The sequence below is a fragment of the Phalacrocorax carbo genome, chromosome 3 (assembly GCF_963921805.1).
Source record: "Phalacrocorax carbo chromosome 3, bPhaCar2.1, whole genome shotgun sequence".
Classification (NCBI taxonomy): Eukaryota; Metazoa; Chordata; class Aves; order Suliformes; family Phalacrocoracidae; genus Phalacrocorax; species Phalacrocorax carbo.
Window position 1 is genome coordinate 106,954,364 of NC_087515.1, and position 24,678 is coordinate 106,979,041.

The following is a 24,678-nucleotide window of genomic DNA, read 5'->3' on the forward strand; positions in this document are numbered from 1 at the left end:
TCTTTCCCTTGACATTTGAGCCTTCTGAAGAATTAGTTAGTAAGGAAGTTAAAATGTAGCAAGGGAATGACAGAACCAAGACCAGCTGTTAAAAAGATCAGAGATGACTTGGCAAGGTCACTGGTGCCTTGCATGCTTTCCCTATAAAGTTGATGTCCAAAGCTGAGCTAGCAGTAAGGTATCCCAAAGGAGAAGGATGTTTAAGGAGGAAAAAGTAGAATAATCAGAAACAGATGCCTGGTGTTTTTAAGGGAACAGCACTATTGCGGAGGGATATCATCGATATAAGCACTATTATCTTGTATTGTGAATTACAAGCATTCTTCTGGCCTTCTTGGTCAAGTCTACCAACTGGTGGTGTGGGGCTCTGGGGGGACCTCTCTCAACCCATGTCTCCCAACCTGCCCATGCTGGTTTTTGCCCTGGTGGTTCTTCTGACCTCACTCTCTGTATAGAACCATATTATCTGCCTTGAGAAAGTAAATGTGATATGAAGTATGTAGCGTGAAGGAGAGTACAGTCTTTATTGAAAGCAGAAGGGAAAAGAACTTGTCTTCTTACTCAATGCATTCAGAAAAGTTGGCTTTGACGTTGTATTACTGAAAGGCATTCTAAGTGTAAAAGTAAGGTTAGAGCCACTCAGACATCCCAGAGCGTGAAGGGAGTAGTATTTCACTGTGTGCAGTTCCAAAATGCTTATTACTGATCTTCTTATTTACAACTATCGTGTCTCTTTTGAATCTGCAGAGGAGGAATATCAAGGGGAAACCAAGAGAAAGCGCATTCGAAGGAAGAAACAAAAGAACAGTTTGCAAAACTCTAATAATTTACATGGAGAACAAGCAGAGTCTGGAATGCAAGAGACTCTTGTTCAAGATAATTTACAGCTGCAGCAGACAGACAGTCCCAAAATAAGCAAAAACAAAAAGAGGAAAATGAAAAAGAAGCGTCAGAAAGAAAAAATGAGAGCAGCTGGCTTGGTAACAAAAACTGCTGGTGTGGATTTTACATATCAGCCTGACAAAAACAACAGAGAAGAAGCAGCAGGCTTGAAAGACATAGATGAAAAGGCAGATAGCATCCTGGACTTCCTGCAGGCAACACAACAAATTTATTTTGCTGACAGTATGTACCACTCTTGCTGCTTTCTTTTCATGAGAAAAACTTATGGGAAAATAGATGTGCGCTTCTTGCTGTGGAATGGGCCAAATCTAATAGAGGAGTGTCTCTTTTGAACTCAGTAAGGCATGCGAGTACTTAGTATTTCTCCCATTTTCTGGTGTGTACATGAATATGTAGGATTCCACAATATTAAAAACTGTAGTCCTAATCTCTTTGTTTCTCTGTCTTTGAAAATACACCTAATATTCCTTGGGTTTTTTTTTAAAACATTGGGGTAAATGTAGTGGTTAAAATGGACCAAATTCTTCTTTCCTCTGCAAGCAAACATCCAGAAGGATTACTTGCCTTCAGAGGGCTTCAAATGAGGTCAATAACTGCTATCCTAAACTACTTTAGTGCTTACTATCTCTGAACCAACCTACTTTTCAGAAAGTTGTTCTTCCCAGGAGGGGATTTATTTGTAATATATGAGGCAGCATCCAAGAGGAAAGGGGAAGATACTGTTGGCACTGGGGAAGTGTATTGGCATAGAGCACTTGTGAACAAGATGAACGTGAGCTGATACTCAGTGCACATTCCATAGAACTTCAAAAAGAATTGCACAGGTGTAATCCCTGATGGCCTATTGAATGTTCACCTGGCCACTAAAACCAGAGAAATTCCTACTGTATGTTTCTTCTGTTGCCTTCCTAAAAAGCTGCTTGTATGTCACTTATGTCAGAAATGCCTTTCAGAGAGAATGTAGTTCTAATACTAAGTATAGTAAATATGTGTGTACATACACCAGATTATGTTGGTATCATCTAGAATTAAATATGTATTCTTAAGGGCAAGCTGGTGTGTTCTTTAGTTGCTCAGCTCAGAACATAGTTTTAAAACAATAACTGTCTTGTAAAACTGGAAAAAAAGCAGTGACATTTTTTCAAAGTGCATGGCCTTGACTGTCTTTGTGGAGCTGAATGAGGAATATTGAACAGCTTACCTACCTGTATGAGTGCATCTTCAGTCAGAGCTGTCAGCTCCTAGTCCCATAAAATTAATCTTTGACTACAGATTTACTTTTAAAACCCCGTTAAGATTACATCAGGGATTTCGTGTTAATTTTTTTCTCAAGATTTATACATAGAATTTTCTTCGCTTACTGTTAAAAAATTTCTGCTGTGTCAGGTCTTCTTACTAAGCCTAGCATTTGAAATCCATCCTACTTTCTGGCAAATGTATTTCCATCACCAAAAATAAAAACTTTACTACTTCAGTGTATGGCTAAGTAAGCTAAAATGCATGCATTTGCGGTAGTGTAACTCCAGAGTAACTGAGCAAGATCATAAACTCAGTTCACAGTTCTACTGTTAATATATGACCCAGAACAGAAGCCTGGTGAGTTATCCACAGCTGTGTTGCATGTTGAATTTTAAGAAAAAGTGTTGAGCTTCCAGCTTTCCTAGAAGTCAAGTTCAGGTTTTAGCAGTGGTTTAGTGGTTTTTAGTGGTTTTAGCCAGACTGACTGGCCCTGCTGTCAAACCTGCAGGTTGGAGCATTGAGCCAGTGAGGACCTTGCAGTCCAGAGAGAAATTCTCAGGTAAAAGCAAGTTCATCTGCAGATGAGATGTCACATCAATAGATCAGAGTGTGACTAACTTTCTTGTTAGGCAAATCCCAGTTTATATATAGATCTGATATTATGCTGTTTGCCTTTTATAGTTGAGTGACTTTAACACTCCCCATTTTTTTAGATAAAATTGGAAGCCATTGCTTTTAGCAGCATTTTCAAACGGTCACATCGGATTATACTTCTTGTACTTATGTTGGAAAGCTGAATCGGGAAAAATCTGTTCTTCTCAGTTGGCTTCCTGGTAAAAACAGAAGAATTAAAGGGATTCTGGTTAAAGGGACAGACTACACACTGTTACTGGAATGGAAGAATGAATTTTGCTTTAGTACTCTAGAAACAATGTACGTCTTTGCTGTCTTGCATGCTGTAATATCTGCTTTTTAAATAAAAATGTAAAAGTACAATAACAAGATAATTGGATGCATCCAGAAGTGCTTTACAGTAGTTCCACAGAGTTCTTCCCTGTCACCACATGTGTGTGCATTTTTATAATACACAGTGGGTAGGAAGCAAAGCCACAATGCTGTGGCCACAGTATAGTTTCTTCATCACACCTTCTTCCTGTGCTGATCTTGAAAATTTAGATTCTCCTTGCATTCCTGTCACTATGAATCCTGTTATCCCTTTTACTTTTTGAATTTGATACTTTCCCCTCTTATCATTGTTTGAGTATCTAATGAAAAATGGGAGGGGCAAGCTGCTCTTTAGTACCTGATATTTGGTTGTAATTTGTACTAAAAAGGAAGATCCTGTCTTTGAAAATAAAGTATGATTAAGAAAATTCTCTGTGCTCACTGAGGATTTTTAACGTGGTTTTCCAATTGTTTTTCCAGATAAATCAGAAGGCACAGATCCTGCTGTAAATTCAACAACTGCCCAGGAGCTTTTACAGAATCTTGAATCTCGCACCATCTCTCCCTCAGATGTGACTCTCCTGCATCAGCTGAAATCCCTTGTATTGCTACAGGATATTGAGAGATTGAAGGATGCTTTGAAACAATTCCAAGAACAATCCATGATGCCTCCTGGTAGGTACCATTCACTGATGTTCTTTTTTGTGTGGATTAAAATTCAGATTTGTCACAGAGTTTTATTTTATTAGGAAGCTGTAAATAATTATATAGTGGTAAATATATACTACCACAAGATTTATAAGTATAATTCCCACCAAAAATACAGTGATTTTTCCCTGTTTCTTGTTTGGTTATAATCGATGCAGGAACTTTCAATACTTTGCAGCAGCTATGGAGTACAAGATCATTCAGGTTCTTAAAACAATAGTTTTTAAATCTTACCTTTTTTAAGATTTAATCATGTTTAAGGCATATTTTTAACACATTCTCTTTGCAGACTTTTTAAATTATGGGAATTGTTTATCTTGGAGATTTCACTTATCCAATTAAGGATTAATTTTACATGCATAAGAATCGATAAAGCCCATTATTTCATTTCTTCATGGTCACCTACGTGGCTTCTTTAACACATAGATTTTGCATGCCAAAGTTTGATTAAAGCTTTGTTTTCATTTAAATATGAACATCTGGTTTAAGTTTCAAAAAAATACTGTAGATTATGTAAAAATGTGAAGTCACTCATAAAAATTATATTATAAAGTCATTCATAAAAAGAAAAATTATTCTGTTTCTAAATCTTTTCATCCCTGAGGCACAAGTCTGATTTCATTCATGCTCCTTTTGTTCTCTGTTATAACCCCTATAATTTCAGTAGAATTTCTTCTTGGACAGTTAACAGTTCCTCAAGTGAATGCAGGATCAGCATGTAGCCCATAGAAGGTATAATAAGTCATTTTCCAAGTAGTCTTCATTTAAACAGTCATTGTTACTTGTCATTAGTACATTTGTTGCAGCATCAGCCAAATCTAGATGATGTGCTGAATTTTCTTGCCTCCCAGAGAATTTAATCGGTGTTGAGAGCCCTTGCTATTGCATGAGAGTGTCTCAACCATTTTGGATAGTGCTCTAAGTCTTTTGAAGTGTAACGACTGAGCTGGTAGTAATGTGGTGACAGAGTTAATAAGATGATAGCTTAGCAATAACATTCAAAGAAGAGACTACTGCTTGTAACATCGTTAAATAATTTACTGCATTGTAGTGGCTAAAGATCCCAGTCAAGACTGGAGCCTACTGCATGCTGCACATTGTAAAAACACAGAAAAGAGAGATCTCCTGCCTGTAGAGTTCATAGCTGATAAATTTTGAAAAGGACGCTCTTGCATATGTATTCTTCAAAGTGTACATATGGAGTATGACAGCCCTTAAGGTTCTGATAGATCTGAAGTATCCACATACACATGGAACAAAATCATTCTGTGCATTCAATAATTAATTTCAAGCCTAGATTCTATGATCTTGATTATAATCAGATAGTATCATTGGACGTGATACACATTTGCAAATTAGGTAGGACTCAGCAGGAATAGTGGTAATGGTATTGGCCCTTTATTAAATGACCTAATTCAGCTTCTCTTGATTAAATCAAAATGGGACAGTTGAAGTGACCACATTAGAGGCCTTATCCAGATTCTATTCAATTTCAATACAGTAGGAATTCTGTTGGGTTTTGCAGCCTTGAGGCAAGCTGCTCTGTTTACTTTTATATAGCAGAAATGTCAAACTGAAGACGGAAGAGAAAAGTTAGAAACAATTCCATGCAACTACTCTAATTTTCCAATGTATGTATTTGTCACTTAGAAAAGCAGAAAACCATTTTCTGAGGAATTTAAAAAATTCATTTGTTTCTGCTGATACAGCCTGAAATTATTTACTCTTCCAGTTAATTTCCTCCCACCCCAGTAACTATTGTCGCTCCAGGCTCAATTCACATCTCATTCCGAGTTCACAGTGGTGTAACCATAGTAGTTGATTTGATATTCATGAAGTACAACAACATAAGAAAGAGGAAAATACATTGTTATGATTTATTAAAGGATAATTAAACACCGGCTAGATATTAATTTGCGTCAGCAGAGTTTAACAATACATTATATTTGTAATTCAGGAATTTCAATGAATAAGAATACAGTGCTCTGAAATTTTACCTTGAATTAGGCTTTTAATTATTCTTTTTCCTACTTTTGGGCTCAAAAATAGGTCATCTTGCCCAGTTTTTTTAAATTTTAGATTTCATTCCCAATGAAGAAGTGATAAAAGTTAAGACTTTTTGTAAAAACTTGCTGTCTCAGCAAATTCAAGTTCTTGTTACAGAAACAGGTTAGGGCTGTTTACAAAGATGAAAATGTACAGCACATCGTAGTAGTCTTTTATTATTATTATATTTTTTCTGTTTTGTTTATTTTTACTGGGGTATGATGTACTAGAAGAAAAGGTAATTCCTTATTAACGTGACATGAGGAAAACACTTTTTCTTAATTTTAGCAAGGTGTATTAATTTTACGAAACAAACCTATTTTTAGTTCAAGAAGCAATATGTTAACCCATTTTCCCATGGTTATGATTCTACTTAAGATGCCAGCATCAAAGGAATAATAATGGGTGCTATTTTTCGTTTAGTTTTGTCTCTAATTCAAGGAAGGAAAGCGTAGGGAAAAAATGAGGAGTGAGCCATCTTTTTCATAGAAGTGCACATTCTCCATTAGTAAAATTTACAAAGTAAGCATACCATTATCTATCTTTTATTTCCTGATAAATATGTTACAGTACAATCCAATTTTCCACTGGGGCTACCAAGTGCCACTTGGCATGTTTATGCCTACTGGTGATAAATTTGCTTTTCTTAGTTTACAGACCCTTTAGAGTAAAGCTATGGTAAAGCAGCCCAAGGTCTGCAGACCACAAATTGAAAAACAGTGGTTCAAGACCAAGTTTTGGTATTTTCTTCACACGTCTTAGCATGTTATTCAGATTGGGAATCATGGTTCAAACAAAAGAAAAAAGAAAAAACAAAGAAAAATGTTTCTATTCTATCTTAAGCTCTTAGATCCCACTGTTTGCCGTCATATCAAAGAAAGGTCTAATGAGGTTGGTGGTAGGGTCTGAAAAATTTTGCAGGTATTATCCTTCACCCTTCATTTAAATGAGAAAATGTACTTGAAGAAGAAAATCTCTGTGGTTAAGGGATACTGGTGGTTCTGTCTGGTTGTCATCCTCCATCAAGTTACCTTGTGTTTTGTGCTTCCAGTTACTCCATCGAGTTACCTTTGACCTTGTACTTCAGCAGTCGTATAAGGTTGCAGTTGGTCAAGAGTTTTTGTTTGAGCATGGCTCTTTAAAGTGTCATCATTCTCAGACTGTAAAAAAACCCAAAATGACTGATTACTGTTTCCATTATTTTGGTACTCTTTAACAAAAAGTACTTACCTCTTCTATAAATGCAGGGAAAAGAATGTTTAGAAGCCAACTAGACATGCATTTCTTGTGATGGGGCTTGACTGATCCCTGTCAGAAAGTCAGTGGCCATTTGCAAAAAGAAGCCAGACACCTTCATGATCCTGCACAGTTCAGTAGGCAAAGGAGAAGAGCTGTGACTGGAAGTAATGCTCCATTTGCTGTTGGAAACTGTAGCTTTTAAAATGAGGGCCACTTAATTCTCATTTCACATCAATTATTAAAGCATAGGTGATCGCCTAATTAAAAAAAAAAGTCATTATCTCCTAATTTATGAACTCATTCAGCTTCTACTCATCAACTCCATTCCATTATCTATTAACATTTTCCCTTTGTTGGTTAGTATCAAGTCTCAAATATACTCTTCCCTTGTTGCCTAGGAAATTATCACTCACAGAAAAGCTAGAAGCTTCTTTTTACTGCCTTTTTTTGGAGAGTTGTCCTTTAAAGAAGTCTCCGTTGTTGGGGTGGAAGGGGTACGTTTTGCAGACCAAAAGTAATAGAGTTACTGTGTGCCAACAATGCACAGCCTGGATACACAGAGGCTCTAAAATTATTAAATGTAACTTTTTTTTTTTGAATGAACATTCAAAGAAAAGGAAATTAAATGTGCAAGCTATATTAGCATAACATTATAGATCATCTTAAATGTGATATTATGTGATAAGTACTGTAGAAAGTCCTGTCGTTAAAAATAAATAAAGTCACATATAGTCTCTGAATTAAGACAGAAGCCATGGCATTTCTGAGGCTTTAATGCAGCTGTCTGTACAAGACAACTCATTCTCATCTGGGGCTTCTAGGTGCTGCTGTAAGTTAAATAATAATATGTGAAATTACTCTCCAGACAGAAAAAAGTGAAGATTGCACACCTTTAGACTTACCCATATGATCACGTCATTTCAATCTCCTTTCTTTCTGAATTATTGAGTCATAACAAATAGGACATTTCAAAACATAGAACCAAAATTGTTTCTGATACAAATAACTGACCTAAAAGAAAATGCACCTGTTTATCTAGAAATTCATATGTATTAGTCTTCAAGCTCCAATATCTGCTTTGGTTTTACTGAAATGCTAATATTGAATGGAAACAGATGTCCACACAAGTCTCTCTCTTTAATGTTCAGAAATGTCATAGAGGTATTTCAGGAGGAATGTGTTTTCTTTGTTTCAGATCATACCAAGATAGCCACGTCTCTGTTCCACTACTGGATCACAGATATCCTTCCTGTGAAGAACAGGAAATAAAGCCTTGCCTGTGTCCATATGTGCAGGGTTAAAATTTAATACACAAACTCTAAATCAAGTAGCAATTGTTCAGGAAGAGCAGTGTCAATACATTTTCTACACCTTCAGGTAAATGAATTTATTTTCTGTGTTAGAAACTCCAGAAGACAATAAACAGGGTATAACTACATCTGATTTTTGTTTGGTTGGTCAAGAATACGCATATGCTGTGTGGCCTGAGTCTTCAGCTGGATTAGTATGTACGTTTCACTGTAGGACTTATTGGGAATGATAAAGTCTGTATCAAGTATTTTGTTTAAGAACTGTGGTGGGGTGGTTTTTTTTGTTTATAAACCAATCATTCCATTGTGGAAGTTTTATTTCTTGACTTTTCTTGTTCGTGTGATATATATATATCAGTTTACCTGAAAAACAGAAATATATTTTTATATTTAAATTTAAGCAACAATAAGGCTGAGGAATGTATTTTTGCTGAATAAACTACTAAACTGTGGAAAGAGATGAATTTCTACATGTGGCCCATGTAGGTATTGTTTAGAGTTATGCAGAAACTTGGATGGCATTTTCAGAACTATTCCACGGTCCAGCCTGTTACAATCTGATGGGCTTCACTGCATAATTATGGGGCTGATTACTGTGTAGTCTTTCTGCAACTGAATTTATCCATGTGTAGATGACACAGAATATAATATCTATGGTTGTAAAATGGTTTGGAATCCTGGAGAAAAAAAACGTGTCATAAGTGAGAGGCTCTTCTCTCAGCTGAGTCATTCACCTGATAGGTGATACAGAGGAAACCATTCCTCATATCCTAGTGTGTTAGCTTCCTCATCAGTAGGACAGGGGCAACATGTTTACCTCCTCCAACATGTGCTTGGAGGTATATTACTGATGAGACTATATATACATTGTGTGGGTTTTATTTTATTATATTGCCTGATATATCCTATTGCAAGGCATTGTTTTAAGTGATGCTGAAAAAAGTGGAATAAAATAACAATCAGACTTTTTAATTGAAGAAGTTAAAGGGTTCCATGTCATGCCAAAGGATTGCAGGTACAGAAAAAATGGTCTTATGGCTAAGGCAGCTGCACGGAGCTCTGGAGAGCTTCAGTTAGGTCTATTTCTGCTAGGAAAGATATTTAAACCAGACTTTGCAGTGGGGAAACTGTTCCCTGTTTTAATGCTCCTGACTTGCTAACACATAGGGACAGAACTGTAGCTGTGACTTTTCACTGAGATGCTGTGCCTCAGACCCAGATCTGGAGAATGAAGAAAATATCACTTGAATGTGAAGCACGTAGATACTCTATTGACAGACACCACAGAAAATTAGTCGCTTCATCCTCAGATTAAGGTTTGAATGTTGTGCGGTAAATGAGGCCTAGGAACCACACAAAAAAGATATACAGCAACTCATTAGGTAAGCATCATCTGTCCTGTACGCTGAATATGAAAAAATAAATGAGATAATGTAATTAAAGACAGTATTTTGAAACACAAATACAAACCAGGTCAAATTAGGACCATACAAACAACTGTAGTGCCTGCATTTCCTGATACTCGAGTGACTGTGGTGAGGGATGTTATAAGGCTGGTGTACCTGGACACCTGGATGTCTGTCTGTCCCATGCTGGTGGAGGCGACTGCAGCTTTCATGTTTCCAGGTTCAGCTGGTAGTGAGGCTTAGGACACACCTCAGGGACACGCACACGTGCGTGCTCACACACACATATGACGCTCACGTGGCCGACTGCACAGGCTGCCACAGCCTTTAACAACACCAGTGACAACAGCCCTGCCAGGACTCACATGAAACAGAAGTTCAGTTACCTTCACAAGTTCACAAATGAAGTCACATGGGCCTTCACTTCCTAGATTCACAAGCATACCTGCATTCGCAGATCCTTCGAATACCAGCACAGGCCCCCAGCCTCTCATATCCCAGCCTGGATCCTGGACCCTCTGCTCTGCGGGTCTCCTACTCACCAGCTAGTCCAGCCTGACGCACGTGTTCACACAGTCATCTCACAAGCACTCACACACTTGTCTCACAGCTTTGTTTATTGCTTTAATTTCGCTTCTTTATTATTTCTGTTTCAGTGCTTGGCCATTTCTCATAATATTAAAGTGATTTTAAATAGCTGCATACAGAGGAGCAGATTTGGGTATCTTTGACAAACAGAAATATTTTGTACTATCAGTAATCTAATTCCAGAATGTGAGTGAAATTCCTCAGGTCAAAAATGTAATTTGCTTGAACTGGGTAGTAATGGGGAAGAGATTGCTTTCAGTCTCTCTTTTTTACCTTTCACTTCAGCCAACTCTGAGAGCCTTATATTTTGTACAGAAATCAGCTGGTCCGAACAAAGCAAGCCTGGGAACAGTTTCAGAATGTAGCTAGTTAGTCAGTCATACCTGATGTTTTTGTAAATGACCTGCAACAGGAGCTGAATCTGAACACTTATTAAACCTGCTTATATTACACTAACAGGGATTATAAAGAGTGGTGGATAAAGTAAAATCTGAGATGTTGGAGAGTTTAGAAAGTTGGACGAAATTCAAGCAGATAAATTGTAGATTGTCAACGTAGATAAATGCAGTCGCATAAGAGTATTTGTTTCTGAAACGTGCCAAACAACAGTGCGCTGAACTGCAACATGCATGAGGACGTTTAAGAGGATTACATGAAAGAACACAGCAGAAAAATCTAGTTTAAACGCAAAAGAAATGGACGTTACTCTTCCTATGATAATATCAATTAGGCAATGTACTAAAAATGTCAGAGGGGAAGGATTATTTGGTTCCACGTTTAACATCCTATTTGGAGTCAAAAAGATTTCACACACCAGAATTTTAATACCTGGTCACTTTCTGTGCTTCTTCTCTGAAACAAATGGTGCTGAATCTCCCTACACCTTTTACAGTTTATTTGAGCAACAGTATAACCAACACAGCTGGGATATGAAAACTGGAAGATTTAAATTAATACCTATCAGTGAACAGAATGTGTTTTACGTTTTACTACACATGGCTCCTTCAACATAGCAATGAAACATTGATCACTTTGGGTTTTCATGCTAAACTCAAAAATGGCAAAGGAGATGGCCCTGAATTTATACTTCTTCCACATCATTCAGTCTAATGAATGTGCAGTACAGTGGAATTTCTGAGGCATGGAAGAGTTTTTTTAGTGGGCTTTGCATCAGAGAACTGTACAGTTCTGTGTACAGACTGAACCGTACACACACTATCACCAGCATGTTTCAAATTTCTGGGGAGACAGATCTTTAAAATTTTGTTTTTAAAACTGACATGCACTTTAACAGTAGGAAGAATCTAAGGATCAACTAGAGAGTAGCCTGCATGTGGCTTCAGGAGTTAACTTTCTAGTCTGCATAATTAAACGTTACACAATAAGGAAGGAACAGCAGCACAGTGGGAGAGAAATCAGGCTCTGAGTAGGTGGTGGTCCCTTCCCTAGGCTCCGTGTGCAAGGAAGTCCACAGAGGCTAAAGTAGTTTTGGGTGTCTGTCATAGTGAATAGCTGCTCACTACACTTGTGTGCAGGGGTATAAGTTCAAACCCATTGTCTCTATATATAGGTACATGTTTTATTCTCAAAATTGCCTGTAAGACCTTAATTCTTCTCTCTTGTGGATATGTAATGTGGTAATCAGGCTCTAATATTACAGATTTTTACTGCTTCGTAAGTGGTGCAATATTTTATATAGTACTTTACATTCATGTAGAGTTATAAATTCTTTAATGTGTTTTCTGTGACAGCTGACTTTTCTCCCCTGCACCACTGCAGGGGCTACTACTCAGTAGGCTGAATCTTTGAAATGATACTCAAAAGAAAAAAAAGACCATTTAAAAAAAAAAGACAAAGAAGGGGAAAAGTGGTGAGTGGCAGTATTAAGGCAGAAAATTGTTAAGCTGGCTTTGACCAAAGAAAACATATTGCACCAGTAATACCTGGTATATCATAAAACCAGTCCACAGAAGTCCAGTGGAAAGTGGTGTGCGTTATGCTTGTATAGTATGCTGTACATTAAGTATAATAACAAAGAGTGGTAGTGAAAAAAACAGCAAACTGTAAGATTGGAAAAATGCATTGTATTTAATATTTAGGCCAACCTCAGGTTATAGCTATGTAGATTTTGTGATTAATTGCTTCAGCCCTAGATTGCACCTAAGGAGGGCTGCGTTGCTCATGTTTATGCAGCTAATTTAGCTTCACTCTTAACTACTTTATCCTCTGTGTTGCATCTTAAGTGAATTCTGTTGAATAGGGTAATTATAACGTCTGAGTATTTCACAATTTTTACTCTATGTTTCTCTTAGATGAGAAAAATATATATTCTTAAACTGCTAGATGTAGGCTGAACTAAGCCACAGGGGAAGAACACTGCATGAGCATAAAGAAAAAGCAGAAATTTACAGATGCTGTATGCTTCCTACATTTAAAGCTCTAGAAAAAAATATATTATTTGATTATTTGAAAAGAGTGTATATGCATCACAGTCACTCAAGGTCAAATATATAGCTTTAATAAGGACATTCTCTAAGTTGAGTGCTTAACGATGTAGAATTAATAATCTGTAGTCATTTTAATGAACTGTATACATTTGTAAAATGTATAAGTAAGCTATAATTCTCTTTTACATTATTACTGCAATGCTACATCCTGTTTTAGGATGCATAATGCAAAAAAAAATAAGCGTTATCTAAGATTGAAGAAGACTACACAAAAATAGAGAACGAATGAATCTGTGGTTCAATACCTTCTTTTCTTTTGCATCAACTCTGAGCTCCTCTAGGTTGTATCAACTAGAGGCTGCTTTTCTTCACTTTCAAGATCTTTACCAGTCCCTCAGTCAGTGCACAGATGATTCCTCCATCCTGTCAGGCTCTGGTACTAGCTTCCATCATCCACTTGCTACGTTTTCAAATTAACACCTTTGTGCTTTTTCCCACAACGCCTTCCACAGCTCTCCGCAGAGCAGTCTTTCTGTCATCTTCCTTTCCTTCTTTAAAACTCTCCTTTGCCACAATGCTGCCCAAAAGCTTGGCAACAGCTAGGTCAGTAGTACGCTAAGACAACTGCCTACTGTGCTGACTAATGTTGCCTTATTGTATCTGTGTGCTCCCACATCAATCTGTTTATTTTCTCATCTGTTTTCTTTCTTAAACCAGTAGTGATTTGATGCAGGGTTTGGCCTGCTGCACAGCACCCAGCCCAGCGAACTTCTGTTACAGCTGAGGTGCCAGTGTGCTAGAGGAAAGTAATAGACTTAACTACAATCAAGAATATGCTAGAACGGGTAAGCAAGGCTGCTGATAGTTAAAAATGGCATCGTAATTTTACGTTGCACACACTATCAGTCTAGTAGAATGGGGGGGACCTGGTTCTTCCTAGTAGACACTTTGGAGGCAGTGCTCATCTGCAGCTTGCTAAGGAGAGCTTGGAGGCATGCAGGGTGGGATTCATTTCTCCTGACTTCACATGTCTACAGTGCATATGTTTCCATCTGAGCTCCCTATCCTAAAGAACTCTATAATCACTGGGATTAAATAGATAATTGTACAGCCCAGTATAACTGATTGCTGCTAGACATCTATTCTAGGATAAGAACAATGGTAGAAATAGGAGAACTTATGTCTTTATGTTGACTGTTATGGGAGCATAAACAGGTGGGGCAGATGGAAACATCTGCACTGCAGGCATCTGGATCTTGTAACAAAAAACTCATTTGCTGCATCTGAGAAAGGGACAGGAAGGGACTGTACATGTTGCATGACCAGAACACCTACTCCTGGTGCTGGTCTGGCTGTGGCAGGCTCCTTCAACTTGGGCAGGGCTGTGACCCCCTGCCTTGCTGCTTTTGTTTCTTTCGTATCATGCACAAAGTGGCTGTATGTTCTTTTGAAGCAGTATCGGGTGTTACCACCACTTCTCAGGTAGGCTTAGCAAAAGATTGCTGTGTGACGTATTCCTCCTGTCGGTAACAATAATAAAGTGGAAGTGAATATAAACGCACAGAGGAGGAGTAACCATTGCTAGGAATATCAAACTGATTACACATTACCTGTGTTCTAGAGAGTGAATCAATAGCAAGTATATTTTTTTTAGAATCACTGGAGTAATCACCAAACTCTGTAGACAAAATGATAGCTGTTTGATCTGCATCTGGCATGTTGGAGCTTAAAATGAAGGTCATGTTCAAATCTGATTGGAATTCAGGGAAAGCATCTTAGCTTATTACCATTACTATAGTGCTAGATTCTATTTACATTGGTAAACAGTTTAAAATACTTGACGTGTTATTCAATTAAATCTGTGATTGCTAACTGACAGACCAAAGTGCATTGATTTTTCCAACCACATTAAGCAAAGTACACGGCACAGTGTTTCATTAGCCTGTCTGCTTAACCCTTTCACATTAATTCAATTACCCAGTATAAAATTAATGTGTAAAATATTAAATAACTCTAAATTTCTAAATTAGGAGGCATTGCAAGAATATATTCATCTTGATAGTCTCTGACATATATTTATTACTGGATGATTTGCAATCTGCTACAGATCACATTGTTATCCAGATGACAAAAGTCACTCAGAAAGTTTTTTTTCTCTGTATTCACTTAGTGAACTGATAGATTCATAGAGGGTAAGACAAAAAATGACATGAGATTATCTTCTCTGACCCCATCTAGATCCCTAGTCATAAATTTTCCTTTTACTTCAGGGTGAAGACCAGTAACTTGAGTCTGACAAAAGCACAATTTGTGGGTTTTGCTAAAGCAAGCCTTCTGCAGAGGCAGGCAAGCTTGATTTAAAGACATCAAGAAATGAAGACTTAGCCCCTTCTCTGGTCATTTATTCCAGTACTCAGTCATTCTCACGGTTAGAAACATGTGCTTTATTTTAAATTTGAATTTGTCTAGATTTAACTTGGAGCCATTAGTTCTTGGTATGCTTTTCTTCACTAGATTAAGTAGTCCCTCACTAGCCACTATTTTCTGTCTGTGAAAGTTTTTGAACAATGTAGTCAAGCTACAATGCAACATCCTTTTTGCTACCCTAAACATTATCTCTTTACATTATTTGATTTAAGGCATTTTCTACAGTCTTCAAACTGATTTTGTGGCTGTCTTGTACATTCTCTCCATTTTTTTCCCCCACCATTTAGAGAACAAGTGTGCTGGGACTGCACATAGAACTTCAATTAAAATCTCGGCGGTGCCAGCTTTTGTACTCACTACTCCATTGTTTGCGGGTCCACTTTTTGCCATAGGGTTGTATAGGGAGTCCACATGGGATTATTTGTCATAGTAGTCAGGTACTCTTGAAATCTGTTGCTTTCCAGGATTCAGTCCCTGGTTCCATCCTTCTTGTTCTTAAATGCCTGACTTTCTGTTCGGCTGTATTAACATTAATTTTCTTTGACTATGTCTAGATTAGGAAGTGTTGGGTTGGTCTATGTGCCTGTGCTGCTTTTGTTAGTATCGACTATCAGCTAATCTTGGTGTCATCTGCAAACGTTACCAGCAGTGATTCTATGTTTACTTACAGCTGATTAATAAAAATGCTAAATGGTATCGGGTACTAGTACTAATCTTTGTGGGATCCAAAGAGAAATAACATCAATCAGTCGTGATTCCCTGATTATAACCTCCTTTCTGAGAACAGAAAACTGAGATAATCTAGCAGATTACTAATGTATTTGGCATGTACTTCGTTGTCCTATATGCCTTTTTTGTTTTGATCAGAAAGTCACGTGGCACTACGTAACTTCACAGGAGTCTAAAAAGCACAATGTCTAATGGTTGTCTGCTTCTGTCAACAAGTATTTCTTCAGTTTACTACAAGAACAGGCTTTAATTTTCTTAGGTAAGGCTAGGAGTCCAAACTAAAGACACTGGACAAAAAAATTATAGAATTGTGTTTTAGAATATGTTTAAGGGGAAGCCAAATAATTGAAAAGTATTCAAAGTAAATAGCCTTTCAGATTTTCTAGTGTGTTTTCAATTTGTTGCTCTGCAGAGAATGATTTGCATTAATGAAGAATGACTGTTTTGAAAGATTCCTTATTTTTAAACATCAAAGGCAAATTCATATTTATTTCGTTTCCTGTGAGATGTGATCCATAACTTCAGTTATGAAGGTGTCTAGCGTGTGCATTATCTGTTATGTTGCATTTCTTCCAGCTGGTAGTTGTAGAAAGATCCTTGCAATAAGTTCATTAGCTACTGATGAAAAAAACAGGTTTGATACTTAGAATTTTGCTTAGAAAGTTGCAACCACAACTTTACAGTGGAATATGCAAATTTTCAGTTTTGTACAGAAGCAGTTCTCTGAGCAGATTTCCAGGCCACAGCACAGACTTGTTAACTGTCAGTATTAGCATTAACTAACTAAACCCTAAGATACTGTTGGAGAGCAGTGTAAGGATTCATCAGAGAGATTAATTGAACTTCAGCTTAGTCTCCCAACTTCTGCTGCTCATGGAAGTTGGAGTTGGTGTCATGAATCAAAATGCCGGCAGCTTTAATATTTTCTGTTAGAGCTAGAAATGGTAGAGGGAAGTCCCCGTTGCTCTCTGCCCGGAGCTGTCACAGTCCAGAGAGAAGCAGGAGCAATTCTCAGGAGGATCCTTGTATGAGACAGAACTGCTGGTGGGATTCCCACTTCACTGCAGTGGTTCATCACTCTCATGGTTCCCTTTAGTCAAGGCTGTGTCACAGGCTGGCCCCAAAGCTACACAGTAGGAAAACAGGGGAGTAGTAACAGCGTAGCAGCCCAGTAACCAGCAACGTCACAGTAGGGCCAGTTAGCACAGGAGCTAAACATGAAAGAAAAAGGATTTTAAAACAACTTGCAACTGGAAGTACCACTCCTGCACCAGCTGCAGGAGCCCATAGTTCAAAGGCAGAAAAGAAAACGGAAATTGCAAAAGAAAAGGAGCCAAAGAGAAGAGATACTCAGAGCAATACATTGATTTGTTTACTCAATGTGAATAAAGCTGGTGAATGCAGTTCTGTTGCTTTATTTGAGGAAAGTCTAATTGCCCTAGCCAGAATCTGACCTGTGGCTATATAAACCCCTCGCATACAAACAGCATAAAGCCTCCAGCTCCCAGGTTCTGGCTCTCAGAACATACCTTGCAGGATTCTAGAAGGTTCCTTAACTCTCCCCTATGATGGAAGCCTTAGGAAAAAAAGCAGTGTTTCTGTCAAAATGCCCTGGCAGCATCCTTTCTTTCAGTCTGACTCCCTTATGCATAAGCAAAAAACACCAAAGTTCAATATCGAAGCCAAAAACATTTCAGGTGTCCTTTTCAGGGTACCTGAGACACAAAGACTTAGCTGACTGTCGTATTTCTAGAAGTCCCGTGCCCATCCACTTTCTCCATAAATTGCAAGGCCTTGCCCTGTTTCCCAGAGTGAAAAGCCATGTCAAACTACCTTGAGGTACCATAGGATGAGAATCTGAAGATGGGCAGATCCTGGGAAGCAGCTGGCAACAGTGACTTACAGAGGTGATGTGAACAGGAGGGAAGGAGAGATGGGGCTACGTGAGTGTAGCTTTTCCCTTGAAGGTAGCGATGGTGATTCACAGGCCCATTCTGCTCTGTGCTCAACACATTCTCATGGATAACTTGAGACTTGCACTTTCAAATGAGAGTGGTAGGAAACTAGGAAGGTGAAAGTCACAAAGATGAGATGGCGATGAGCAGTTACCTCTAAGAGGATAATTAGGCTTTTGAATAGTAACTAAGGGTCCTCTCTATTAACCTTGATGCAGCTCCAGTTGTCCACGGCTGATCTAAATCGTAGTAATTACTGGTATCCAGAAGTCATAGATGCTTTGTAGAGCAGTCTCTTGCATGGTGCTTTGTTTGAAGCCAACCAAAAAAGGCTGAAAAGAACCCTATAATACTACAAAACCCATAAAACTATCTGTTAGAAATCCAAACTAGGCCAGTCTTTGCCACCTTTTTTTTTGTTTCCCTGAGTCCCTAAATTGTTGTTATTCTTTGTGAATATCCAGGATAAGCAAGTCATCTGAAAAACCTACCCAATAAAAGCATTCTACCCACAGTTGCTGTTCCTTCTCTTCTCTGGGTTCAAATCTGAGTCCATGGACCTGAGTATTATCTCAGTGCATGGAACGGTGCACTCGCATTCCCATTTTGCCCTGCAGGGGATATTCATTCCCTTTCCCAATCTGGCAGCCTGTGCTTGTGAGCGAGAGTCATTACAACTGAGCGTGCTGTTCTATGGTATGCCCTAAGGCGGCGGAAATGACTGCAGTCCAACTCTCAGCTCAAGAGTATTGTGCACCAGGATATTAACTGTAAAACTGGCAATATTGCTTTGGTGCAGAGGCTTCCTCCAGGCACCCACAAGACAGATGGCTTTATCAGTACACAGCCATTCACCTCTGCATTGCAATTGGGAAGAAATACAAACAAATTTCCAACTATCTTTGCTAAGCAATTTTACAGCTGTCTATCTGAAATTAAAGCACCCTCCCTTGGTTGTGCTTTGCATTTTTATAGTGGCTGGCAATCTTTTTTCCACAATGCTACGCTCAGCCTTCCACAGAGTTTTTAATGCTCACAAAAATATGTGACACTAAGTTAAGGAAGATGAGTGCTTCAGTCTGTAGGGAGCCAAGCAAAGGAGGGTTCTGCGTAATCTGTGTAATTGGACACTTCCTGTAGACCAGTGTAAAAACAAAATCATCTCTGGTAGTGAAAGCTTTTGTATAGAAGTTCGTAGGAATGCACTGATATGCACCTAATGGGAAGTCTTTGTAGAGCCTAAACAAAGGGCAGCTTCCAGCCCGCAGCCCATCAGTCCTGTTGCTCCTGAACGCAACTGTGCACTGGCCTTTGAAGTGATGTGAGCCAAGGATTGAAGCAGTGCATCTCTCGGTAACTGAATATCTGCCTTTGGCTCGAGTGAGTGGGAATCCATGAACATGTCTCTGAAGTTGGAGTGAGTTTTCCATCACAATCAAAAGCTGGTCAGAGCTAAATTTTAAGATGATGCAGCCAGGGCATTTGCACCCCCTGGCTGTTGTAGAGCCTGTGCTCTGTGTTGACAGGGTCTTCCCATAATGACAGGTAAGACTGAACCAAGCTTAACTAGTAGTACCACCTTGCCTTCAGGGAAAAGCAGTTGGCTGAGATTTCTATAAGCTGTGAAATGGGAGGAGTTTGCAGTCAGCTCTGAAAGTAACTTCAAGGTGGGGCAATCTGTCACAGCAGTTCCTAATTCACAGAGAAGCCGTGCACTGAGAGCAGTCTCTGCCTCCAAACTGGAGAAGTCAGTGTCTGATAACCAATAAAAATCTTGTTGACAAGGCTATGATGCAGGTAAGAGGTAAAAAACTCAAAGGAGGATTTTTTTTTTCTTCCCTTTGAGGCGGGGGGCAGTGAATCCTTATGCATTTCCTGCCTTGGAGAAGGGGTGTGGGAAGATGGGAGGAAGCCCTCCCTCTAACTCCAGCTGAGGAAGGAAAATCCCAACAGCTTGTATTTCAAACCCTCCATTTGTCTGCAGGACTGGGAAGACTATGGAAGTGTTGGTAAGAACACAGTAACATGAGTGGGAGAGGAAGACCTGTAGAGGTAAGGAAGTAGGGAAAAAAGAGTAAAAGAACACATCCAACTTGAAGAGTCCTGTTTGCTCGTTCTTCATAAAGAAACTTCTCTTTATACCCATTTTGCCCTTTCCTGTATCTTTTCCAAGTCTGCTTCATCCTTTCAGAGATAGGAGGACCAAAACTGCCCGTGTTACTAAAAATGCAGGTTCACCATGTATTTTTCAAAGTGTGTTTTGACTTGTTCTCTAGTCCTTTCCAAATAATTTGGTTGTTTTTTAACTCCTTACTGGGTACTGAGCTGACATCTTCGTAGAACTGTTACTTCATTCCTGAACGGTCCTTAGCAGTTTAAGTAATTATGTGCACTGCTTTGCAGTGCCCTGCGTGGAATTTCATCTGCCATTTTATCACAAGTTGTTGATGATCGCGGTGCTCTTCTGCAGCTCTGCACAGTCAGCTTTCAGTTTTGGTCCCTGTGATAACTGTAGTGGAATCAGCAGTCTCTGTTCCCCATTATTCATCACCTTTCCCAGGTCATTTAGGACTTTGCTGAGCAGCACGGATCCTGGCACAAAGTCCTGTAGGATTGTGTTGGCGATTTCCTTCCACTGGAAGAAAAACTTTTTTCTTTCTTGTCTTTTAACTACTTATTCATTCGAATGAGGATCTTATCAGCCCATGAGACTTCCTTTTTGAGAGCTTTTTCTCCCCCAATTAAATTTAAAATTGCACTTTAGTACGCCATGTCTGTTTATTTGCCAGTTCCTCAAAAAAAAACCACCAATAGGCTTGTGAGGTATGTCTTCCCTTTACAGAAGCTTAATGGAGTGCTTCCCAATATGTTTTTTCCATTTGTCTGCTCATTCTCTTCTTTGCAATGGTTCCTATTGAATTACTGAACAAAGATACCAGGTTCCTTAGATCACCCTTGAACACTTTGTAGAAATTAGCCGCATCACCACCTTCCCATCCCCTGACACAGAGACAACTCCCAGTGAGAGGCTGCACTCCACAGCTCGCAGTTGTGTTATTTCATCCCTCGGTTGGTTTAGAGCTCTTAGGTGAATACCATCTGGTCCTGGTGAGCTGTTCGTGTTGTGCCATGGGAAATACAATCTCTGAAGAGAGAACTCCATGATAAGTCCAGTGCATCGTACTTAAGTGCAAGCGTTCACTACTGTTCCCCTCCTGTTTTGTTTTCCAATGCTAGGTAATCTGAATTCTGCTTCAGTCACTTCTGCTCGGCCTCACAGTCAGCCAGCCGTAGCGCTTCATCAGAATAAAGGCTACCTAATGAAAAAACAAACATTATAGAAACACTACTCTTGATTAATGTATTTTTCATGCTTTATTTCCTGCATAGATTGTTTTGCCGCCTTCTTAAGTTGATGAAAGAATCTTCCAGTGTTCAGCTAGAGAGTTAACAACATAAGACATGTATCTTTACACAGGATTATGCCTAAGAATAGGTTACCAATCGCGTTAAATAGCCACAAGTGTGCTGGCACAATGGCATGCCAGAAATAATAGATGTCTCTTTAAGGGATTAAGACATTTAAATAGGAATACGGATAGTAAGGGATGGGAACCATATGTAAATGGCAATGTGAAGGCAATTTCAAGGAGACAAAACAAGGCGATATGTCAGAAAGTGTGCGAGAACCGAAATTCAACTACCAAGGTTCCTACTAAAGCTGTGTACTTTAGTTTAAAGCTTTGAAGCATTTCCTATCATGCTTGGAAGGCTCCAGAAATCTATATCTTTTTATACTGCAGTTTAAAGTCTTACAAGAGAATTTACCTTTTGCGTACAGACCTTTGTGTAGCCTGTTGCACGGGAAACACGCAGCGTACGGTAATATATATTCAGGCCTTTATATCTGCAAGGATGGATTAAAGCATTTGAAGTTTCTAAATTAGAAACCATTTTTGGATGTTACAGATCTAGATATCCATTACTGCTAAATGTAAGTAACTTTCCTAGCAGACTACTAAGGAAGGCTTTAGAACCTCTCGATGTTCAGATACATTTGCTTAGGCAGAAATGGTAAATGTCAATAAATTTCTACATTTTGATAATAACTCCAGATTTGTTTTAACTGTGATCCCATGTAGAACAAGTTTCAGCCCTTCCACAAAGAAGGTTCTCCAGGTTTGTTTAGAAAGTGGATCAGGTGCTTTGAAGTGTACACTTAAAGCTTGGGTTTTAAAAAAAGAGGGGGGAAAAAAAAGCAAACTGTCTTTGTAGGGTTCGTGACTCACTTATAAAGCCATATGGAATGTAGTAACCCACACATTTTGACTATCTGAAAATTTTGTTTGAAGAGAACAGAGAGGTACCAGTGAAATGACTGACTGAAGTCGTGTACTTCTGTTGTAAATCAGTGCTTCAGAATTAGAGCCAAAATTGTGGTCATGCTTTGAAGGTATCTATAGTATCTTCTTAGAATTAATCCTTTTCCATTCCAGAGTCCTGGTATCCCAAACGCCTCTAAGTCTGGCTATTTTTTTCATACTGTGGCTGTGCTCTGAAGCAAATTAAAAATGTCCCTAGCTACAGAGGAGCACAGTATACTGTATGTTGCGGTCTTCCTCGTACATAAAATATGGCAGGTCTTTGCAAACCTCCCAGTCATTCGCAGGCATCACAGGAGATCTCGTGGCCTTCTGTCCTCAGCTGCCATACCCAAATACCTGCACTTCTGGAACTGAATGTCAGAAGGCTGCTTCTTAAGCTCTCATTTGTGTGATTCACATTGAAGATTCGGCATGTGTGTAACAGGGTTGCAACGTGGGATGCAGAGGAGGAAGAGGGAGAACCCTGCTTAGTAGTTGCGTACGCATCTGCTCATGTGCACAGTTTTACTGAGGAGAAGATTTCCCAGCAGCAATGTAGAACCTCTGGGAATGATCTGCTTTTTGCAAACAAGTGGTTCAAGTTCAAACGGCTCTGGGCTGTGTGCATGCGTGCATTGGACAGGTTACAACCCTACGCAGGCCGGTATAGCTATACACCATGGATCAAGCTGCAGAAGATATCTGGGATGCTGCAATGGAGCCTCTCATGATCTGGGACCCTCTGCAGATGGAGTGAGGGATGCCCATGAGGACATGGAGTCTGACAGTCCAGCTTTTTATCTCAGCAGGCCCAGAAGCAGCAAATGACACGAAGTAAAGAGTTCTCATCACAGATTGTAGTATAATTTCTCATATCAGCTCTCGCAATGAAAAACACCCACTGAGGCCTGGCTAGCCAGGAACACATGTTCAGCCTGGCACAGGAGCCAATATATGGTGGGCGTCTTCATGTAGAGACCCATTTTAGTGGACTTTGGGGAGCAGAGCAGAGTGAGAGGATATGCCTTGCTCTGTAACGAGCTCACCCTTCTTTGGTCCATCTCTTCTTAAATGGAAAGGCATTTGCAGGCTGTTCACAAAAAAGAGCCAAATGCCTTGTTTCTTTGCAAAATAGCAGCCATTGTATATCACTCCTTTAAAACAAAAAATAATATACTGTCTTGGATTAATAGCAGCTAATTGGCACACACAATCGCAGCAGTGGATGTGCTCTTGAGTAGTGATCTCTTGCGAGCCTTATGTATCAAGATATATCCATAGGTGTGCCATAGGCTTCCTTAGTCAGATCAGCAGTGCCTTGGTAGCTGAAAAATGACATTATGTTAAATGATGATGACCTTCTTCACATACTCTCAGGATTGCACTGCGTGTCCTTCCAGTTCACTACCTTGCTGAAGTGGTTCGTATGTGCTTTGAATACTGGGACCATTGCAAGACAGCGCAATACACTTGGGAGAAAAAGGGAGCTCAACTACCAACTGCTTCCAGGGTTAACTGAGGCTCTGGACCTCTAGTGGAAGCCTGTCCACTGCCTCCCAGATGTGAACCTTCCCAGAATAATGGCTATGGATAAATTTTTCCAGCAGTATGCACCCAGATAATTCTCAGGCCAATGACGACAGCCCACAGTGTTCCAGCTTCTCTGCTAGTATGTTGTGCTGGTTGATTCCTGAAAGCACCTCAGAAGCAGCAAAGCACAAAGTTGTCACTCAGAAAAGACAGCGTTGTTCTGCTATGCGTTTTAAACACTCGACCCGCTTTCCAGGGGTGGGTATTAACAAAAGACACAATGGGGAAGTGCCTGTGATGCAGTGTCACTTGCACAGCAGAGGCGGACAAGCTTCTCCCTGCCCTTATCTCCTAGACCAGTTTACTGTTGCAGTCCAACCTACAGCTTCTGCAAAGTTGTATAAATCATTAAGGTGAACCCAAACATCAGAGTTGACAGTGGTTGCTGTGAGTGTAGCAGCACCTTTTTAAAATGCTGCTAGCTTCCATTAAGCTCTGACCTGACCCCAAGTCTCTCTGTTAATGCTCATTGGTTATATTCTTGGTGTGGGGTTGGTGTTGGGTTTTTTTTCATTTTGGTGGGGTCTGTTTTGGTTTTTAGTTGTAAAGTGACTAAATACATCTCTACTAGTACACACCCTAGTTACAGAAAAACTGACAGCGAGTTTATTCACCCAGCTGATCGCCCACGGATCAGTAGCAGTCAGGACTGGCAATGTTCTGTAGGACAATGACTGTCTGCTGGGACACTGGAGATGGTCCCCCCAAAGTTGCTGTACTTGCACATCAGGTCAGACAGTACCTGTTTATGCAGAGCTTTTAATGCAGTCTTTCTCATGTGT

The 24,678-nt window shown here is 39.3% G+C and overlaps 1 protein-coding gene across 6 annotated transcripts in view; it reads left to right on the top strand.

Moving 5' to 3' along the window:
• Nucleotides 1–24,678, top strand: part of ERICH1 (glutamate rich 1) — a 97,780-nt gene that overhangs the window by 66,850 nt on the left and 6,252 nt on the right. Inside the window, exons 4-8 of one of the 6 annotated variants that reach the window (XR_010372331.1) lie at nt 748–1,125; nt 3,568–3,762; nt 8,276–8,457; nt 9,558–9,772; nt 13,549–13,676. Coding sequence is in view for 1 of the 6 variants with exons in the window: in XM_064447958.1 (XP_064304028.1) it covers nt 748–1,125; nt 3,568–3,762; nt 8,276–8,349 (647 nt within the window). In the remaining 5 variants the exon portion in view is untranslated. The other 5 variants (XR_010372332.1, XR_010372330.1, XR_010372334.1 and 2 more) reach the window with 5 other exon arrangements.